General features: G+C 45.7%; 1 protein-coding gene and 1 long non-coding RNA gene across 3 annotated transcripts; one reads left to right on the top strand and one right to left on the bottom strand.

The window, feature by feature from the left end:
• Positions 1 to 704: 704 nt before the first annotated feature.
• On the bottom strand, positions 705 to 3,292 carry LOC135570091 (uncharacterized). Of its 2 annotated transcripts, XR_010463424.1 has the most exons (3): positions 2,737 to 3,258; positions 2,493 to 2,605; positions 705 to 1,816 (listed from the first exon to the last, which is right to left on the bottom strand). It is a non-coding gene; the product is annotated as an uncharacterized LOC135570091 (long non-coding RNA). The 2 variants fall into 2 exon arrangements; XR_010463423.1 differs by having other exon boundaries at positions 2,493 to 3,292.
• Positions 3,293 to 3,324: 32 nt separating this feature from the next.
• On the top strand, positions 3,325 to 4,896 carry LOC115122635 (UDP-glucuronosyltransferase 1-6-like). Its single transcript, XM_065016157.1, has 2 exons — positions 3,325 to 4,173; positions 4,576 to 4,896. The coding sequence occupies exons 1-2, from the start codon at positions 3,418 to 3,420 to the stop codon at positions 4,879 to 4,881; spliced, it is 1,062 nt and encodes a 353-aa protein (XP_064872229.1). The 5' UTR covers positions 3,325 to 3,417; the 3' UTR covers positions 4,882 to 4,896.
• The last annotated feature ends 2,480 nt before the right edge of the window (positions 4,897 to 7,376 follow it).

Raw genomic sequence — 7,376 nt, 5'->3', positions numbered from 1 at the left:
TACTACACCTGTTGTATTCAGCATTTCACTGTAAGGTCTACCTACACCTGTTGTATTCAGCATTTCACTGTAAGGTCTACTACACCTGTTGTATTCAGCATTTCACTGTAAGGTCTACTACACCTGTTGTATTCAGCATTTCACTGTGAGGTCTACTACACCTGTTGTATTCAGCATTTCACTGTAAGGTCTACTACACCTGTTGTATTCAGCATTTCACTGTAAGGTCTACTACACCTGTTGTATTCAGCATTTCACTGTAAGGTCTACTACACCTGTTGTATTCAGCATTTCACTGTAAGGTCTACTACACCTGTTGTATTCAGCATTTCACTGTAAGGTCTACTACACCTGTTGTATTCAGCATTTCACTGTGAGGTCTACTACACCTGTTGTATTCAGCATTTCACTGTAAGGTCCACCTGTTGTATTCAGCATTTCACTGTAAGGTCTACCTGTTGTATTATTTTCTTTTATTTGAAATACATCAAACATATGGCTTAACCCTTTCACACGTACCATCACACGGGTGTGATCGTTCTACAGTGGTCCCTGAAGCGTACGATCACACCTGTGTGTTTAGAACACTCATTTAGAATGCTCGTTTAGAACGGCAGTTTCGGAATGACGCAACAATCAGCGTTTGAGCTGGCCACACTTTTTTCAGAAACTATTTACACAAACACAGTCCTTACAAAGTTATGTCCAGAATGTCAGCAGTTTATTTTTGGATGGATTGTTCAGATATTCACAGAAGATATAGCATAACACAATCATCCTAACCGGAAAAATGTAGGCTACATTTGTCCTAGCGCTGAGGAAAGATTGACCCAACACAAGCAGTCATATTTTCTAACTCTCGGCTGACGTAAACTACAATATGAATTAGCTAATAGCAATTACTGTATATAATTAATCACATCACGGGTGAGTGAGCTCACCATTGATCGAAATAACTAGGTAAAACACTTTATAGAAATCGAAAGTAATCCGACATTAGTTTCAGTGCGCAGCCATGCATTTTTTCCTCACAGAAACCGAAGATAATAAGAGAAGACGAGATGAGTTTGGTCTGTTTGTAGTATGCATGTTGAAGGGGTGTGTCATCTACCGTCGTTCACATTCCACCATGAATTTCCGGAAGTCCTCAAAAAATTAGTGAACTCTTACTCACCTCATTTTGTTATAACATCTTTGGTCAAACAGACGTGAATCCCAGAATGCATTGTATGTCAACAAACATGGATACACAGCTGGAATTAGCTTAGCTCATCATAATCAGTACAACCTTCAAAAAGGTATTTTACACACATAATATGTGCCCATTACAATCTGTGCAAGAATCGGAATGCATGATTTGTCACCTAGAATTGAAAACATGTGAATAAAATCGTAAATACACAAATAATTACCACACAAAACATTTTCTGATAGTGATTTATTGATACAAGTAGCGCGTGCCGGCAGTCAACCACGTAACCTCCCACTCTGCGCCATTCAGTGTTGTTGCAGCCATGATACTATGCCTTAGAGATGGGGGTGGAAATGCAGTTGTTGTTCAGTCACTGCATGGATATTAAATATGGGTTATGCATATTCAGTTTTTTGTCCTCTAGTAAAACAAGTTGTTGAACCAACTACCAGTACTGCAATAAAATAGATTAATATTACATATTGGCATATGTGTTTTCTTGCTGTGTTTTCATCCAGTACAACTGTTAAGGAGTGTACGTTAGCATACAAAAGCTGTCCTCATTCTTCAGCTCCAAAGATGTCCAGCTCCAGTTATGATATTGACAAATAATGTTTCTGGTTTCTGAAAGTACAGAATAAAGAGGAATTATTCATTAGAATACAATATAAGGATATAGCAATAAAACAATACTACAAAGAAGTAACATAATAAACACTGCTATAAAAAAAATAGTTTATTGCATTGACAAAATCAGATTTGAGTTATAACAGTAAGAAATTAACTTTTGAGCTCCACAAGGGGGCAAGGCAGGGCAGAACAGAGCTATGCTGAATAGACCAAATAAACAAACCATGGTCATATCTTTTATTTATTTAACTAGGCAAGTAATTTAAGAACAAATTAGTATTTACAATGATGGCCTACACCGGCCAAACTCGGACAACGCTGGGCCAATTGTGCGCTGCAATATGGGACGCCCAATCACAGCCAGTTGTGATACAGCCTGGATTTGAACCAGGGTGTCTGTAGTGCCATAGACCGCTGCGCCACTTGGAAGTCATAAGGCCAGGGTAGCTTCAAAATACAACACAAGCTAATAGTTTTCTGACGCAACTAGCATCGTTTTACAGAGCTAATAGAATAATGTAGCTAGGTAAGCATGATTGACAATAACACCATAAAGGTTATAACATGTGTAACGTTACCTCACGTGTCCGCAGTTATAAGGAATATATTATGATCTACAGCTACAGCAGAAACTATTATTATAACTATTATAACGTAATAAGGCACTTACTTTGATGGAAACGCAGCCTGGATTTGAACCAGGGAGTCTGTAGTGACGCCTCTAGTACTGATGTGCTGTGCCTTTGACCGCTGCACCACTTGAGAGTCATAAGGCCATGGTAGCTTCAAAATGCAACACAAGATAATACTTCTCTGACGCATTTAGCATTGTTTTACAGAGCTAATAGAAGAATGTGGCTACGTAAGCACGATTGACTATAACACCATAAAGGTTATAAAATGAGTAACGTTACCTCACGTGTCCGCGGTGATAAAGAATATACACAAATATATTATGCTCCATACATACAGTACGCTACAATAGAAATGTGGAATAGAAAATGTGAACACGTGTGCAGATCCTGTTCTGACGGGAGATGAGCAAATGTCTGCAGACGTGAACTGCACAAACAATTGGGTAGTGCTTGGGGAATTTTGTCCGTGTCAGAAATGTCCCAAAAATGTAATTATCCGCAAAAGTAAAAATGACTATTTTTATGTGAATGAATGAGGAGGCGTAACACACCTAAATTCAAACTGTTTTAAGAAAATAAAAACTTGTTTGAAAATCATTTGAAATTGAAGTTAAAACAACCTATAAATATAAACAGGCTGCGTGCTTTAGTTTGAGGGCAGCGCGGATAAAATGTACTGTTACGTATCAATCACATTCTGGAATGGAGAGAACATTCTAACATCACGTGCATAAAAAAACTCACGCTGGGGCGACCGTTAGAGATATTTGGAACTCACGCATGAAAGGGATTTATTGCAATTCCATTCGCTCCATTCCAGACCTTATTATGAGCTGTTATTCCCTCAGCAGTGTCCTGTGACACACACAGAGGAATTCAGAACAATCCAGTCCAAGAGAGATTAGGAAGCAGAGTAAATGAGAGAGGGAGAAAGACAAAGGATATTTAATAAGGAGACACATGACAAGAACACAAGAAGACAGTCAAGAAAGGTTCTCATTTATCGAGAGAGAGAGAGAGAGAGAGATAGATATGGGGGTAACAGCAGTTGTGGGTATGTGCCTGTTGTGGGTATGTGCCTCAGCTATGGGGCAGACTGGTGGTAGGATAGAGACTAGTGGTGGTAGTATAGAGACTGGTGGTAGTATAGAGACTAGTGGTGGTAGTATAGAGACTAGGGGTAGTATAGAGACTGTCGGTAGTATAGAGACTAGTGGTGGTAGTATAGAGACTGGTTCACCTGGTAGAGCAGACCATTTAACTGGTGATACTAGTGATGACACTAGTAGCCCTGAGATTGTAATTGGTCAAACCGTTGATACGGGTAATGATGTAACTGGCGTCGGTGGTCCGACTGGTTCCGTGGGCCGTCTGCTGGTAGTACCGATGGACGGAAGCCACTGGGTGGGGGTTAAGGCCATCGCCGAGGAGATGGGTCGCCGTGGACACCAGGTTACCGTGGTGATCCCCGAGGTGAGCATGCGTCTGGGCCCCAGCAGCAACTGCAGGACTGTGTCATATCCTGTCCCCTACGGCCAGGAGACAGTGGACATGCTGATGGACAAGCATACAGATAACCTGCGTGCTGCCACACTGCCCCTAGTGGAGCGGATGACTCAACGCATGGCTAATATCCAGAGTGTCAGCTCCTTCATACTGACTACTGCTGAGAGTCTGCTGTTCAACACCACACTAATCACATCTCTGGAACAGCAGGTCAGTCAGGTCAGGGTGTGTGTGTGTGTGTGTGTGAGAGAGGTCATGTGAGCTTGTGTGTTCCTCCTACTTACCTCATCTCTCCCCCTCTCTCCTTCCCTCCCTCTCTCACTCTCTCCTTCCCTCCCTCCCTCTCTCACTCTCTCCTTCCCTCCCTCTCTCCACCTCTCTCTCCCCCTCTCTCCCCCTCTCTCCTTCCTTCTCTCCCTCTCCTTCCCTCTCTCCCTCTCTCCTTCCTTCTCTCCCTCTCCTTCCCTCTCTCTCCCCCTCTCTCCCCCTCTCTCCTTCCCTCTCCTTCCCTCTCTCTCCCTCTCTCCTTCCCTCTCTCCCTCTCCCTCTCCTTCCCTCTCCCTCTCTCCTTCCCTCCTCTATCCCTCTCTCCATCCTTCCCTCTCTCTCCAGGGTTTTGATGCGGTGTTGACCGACCCGCTGGTCCCTACAGGCAGTCTGATAGCCAGGCGTCTGGGCGTTCCGTCTGTGTGTCTGCTCAGAGGGATCCCCTGTGGTCTGGACCTGGCCTCAGCCGCCTGCCCTTCTCCTCCATCTTACGTTCCACGCTTCTTCACCAAATACACACATAGCATGAGCTTTCCACAAAGGGTGGGCAATGTACTGGTGAGGACACACACACGACTGCATGCACGACCTTACGCACACACACTGCACATGCATGCACACACACACACCCTGGGCAGCAGGGTAGCCTAGTGGTTAGAGTGTTGGGCCAGTAACTGAAAGGTTGTAAGTTCAAATCCCAGAGCTGACAAGGTTAAAATCTGTCATTCTGCCCCTGAAGAAGGCAGTTAACCCACTGTTCCTAGACCAGTTAACCCACTGTTCCTAGGCCAGTTAACCCACTGTTCCTAGACCAGTTAACCCACTGTTCCTAGACCAGTTAACCCACTGTTCCTAGACCAGTTAACCCACTGTTCCTAGACCAGTTAACCCACTGTTCCTAGACCAGTTAACCCACTGTTCCTAGACCAGTTAACCCACTGTTCCTAGACCAGTTAACCCACTGTTCCTAGACCAGTTAACCCACTGTTCCTAGACCAGTTAACCCACTGTTCCTAGACCAGTTAACCCACTGTTCCTAGGCCAGTTAACCCACTGTTCCTAGACCAGTTAACCCACTGTTCCTAGGCCAGTTAAACCCACTGTTCCTAGACCAGTTAACCCACTGTTCCTAGACCAGTTAACCCACTGTTCCTAGACCAGTTAACCCACTGTTCGTGGACCAGTTAACCCACTGTTCCTAGACCATCAATTTGAATTAGTTCTGACTTGCCTAGTTAAATAAAGGTACACTTTTTTTAAACACACACACACACACACACACACACACACACATGACACAACCGTACACACATACAGTTGAAGTCGGAAGTTTACACTTAGGTTGGAGTCATTAAAACTCGTTGTTCAACCACTCCACTGAGCGGTACTGTCCACAAATTTCTTGTTAACAAACTATAGTTTTGGCAAGTCGGTTAGGACATCTACTTTGTGCATGACACAAGTCATTTTTCCAACAATTGTTTACAGACAGATTATTTCACTTATAATTCACTGTATCACAATTCCTGTGGGTCAGAAGTTCACATACACTAAGTTGAATGTGCCTTTAAACATTTACATTTACATTTAAGTCATTTAGCAGACGCTCTTATCCAGAGCGACTTACAAATTGGTGCATTCACCTTATGACCTCCAGTGGAACAGTAGTGCATCTAAATCTTTTCAGGGGGAGGGGGGGGTGAGAGGGATTACTTTATCCTATCCTAGGTATTCCTTAAAGAGGTGGGGTTTCAGGTGTCTCCGGAAGGTGGTGATTGACTCCGCTGTCCTGGCGTCGTGAGGGAGTTTGTTCCACCATTGGGGGGCCAGAGCAGCGAACAGTTTTGACTGGGCTGAGCGGGAACTGTACTTCCTCAGTGGTAGGGAGGCGAGCAGGCCAGAGGTGGATGAACGCAGTGCCCTTGTTTGGGTGTAGGGCCTGATCAGAGCCTGGAGGTACTGAGGTGCCGTTCCCCTCACAGCTCCGTAGGCAAGCACCATGGTCTTGTAGCGGATGCGAGCTTCAACTGGAAGCCAGTGGAGGGAGCGGAGGAGCGGGGTGACGTGAGAGAACTTGGGAAGGTTGAACACCAGACGGGCTGCGGCGTTCTGGATGAGTTGTAGGGGTTTAATGGCACAGGCAGGGAGCCCAGCCAACAGCGAGTTGCAGTAATCCAGACGGGAGATGACAAGTGCCTGGATTAGGACCTGCGCCGCTTCCTGTGTGAGGCAGGGTCGTACTCTGCGGATGTTGTAGAGCATGAACCTACAGGAACGGGCCACCGCCTTGATGTTAGTTGAGAACGACAGGGTGTTGTCCAGGATCACGCCAAGGTTCTTAGCGCTCTGGGAGGAGGACACAATGGAGTTGTCAACCGTGATGGCGAGATCATGGAACGGGCAGTCCTTCCCCGGGAGGAAGAGCAGCTCCGTCTTGCCGAGGTTCAGCTTGAGGTGGTGATCCGTCATCCACACGGATATGTCTGCCAGACATGCAGAGATGCGATTCGCCACCTGGTCATCAGAAGGGGGAAAGGAGAAGATTAATTGTGTGTCGTCTGCATAGCAATGATAGGAGAGACCATGTGAGGTTATGACAGAGCCAAGTGACTTGGTGTATAGCGAGAATAGGAGAGGGCCTAGAACAGAGCCCTGGGGGACACCAGTGGTGAGAGCACGTGGTGTGGAGACGGATTCTCGCCACGCCACCTGGTAGGAGCGACCTGTCAGGTAGGACGCAATCAAGCGTGGGCCGCGCCGGAGATGCCCAACTCGGAGAGGGGTGGAGAGGAGGATCTGATGGTTCACAGTATCGAAGGCAGCCGATAGGTCTAGAAGGATGAGAGCAGAGGAGAGAGAGTTAGCTTTAGCAGTGCGGAGCGCCTCCGTGATACAGAGAAGAGCAGTCTCAGTTGAATGACTAGTCTTGAAACCTGACTGATTTGGATCAAGAAGGTCATTCTGAGAGAGATAGCGGGAGAGCTGGGCCAAGGGCGGCACGTTCAAGAGTTTTGGAGAGAAAAGAAAGAAGGGATACTGGTCTGTAGTTGTTGACATCGGAGGGATCGAGTGTAGGTTTTTTCAGAAGGGTGCAACTCTCGCTCTCTTGAAGACGGAAGGGACGTAGCCAGCGGTCAGGGATGAGT

The sequence above is a fragment of the Oncorhynchus nerka genome, unplaced genomic scaffold (genome assembly GCF_034236695.1).
Source record: "Oncorhynchus nerka isolate Pitt River unplaced genomic scaffold, Oner_Uvic_2.0 unplaced_scaffold_1113, whole genome shotgun sequence".
In the NCBI taxonomy this organism is placed as follows: Eukaryota; Metazoa; Chordata; class Actinopteri; order Salmoniformes; family Salmonidae; genus Oncorhynchus; species Oncorhynchus nerka.
Note: the sequence above shows the minus strand (reverse complement) of the source record. Positions and strands in the feature narration are given on the sequence as shown.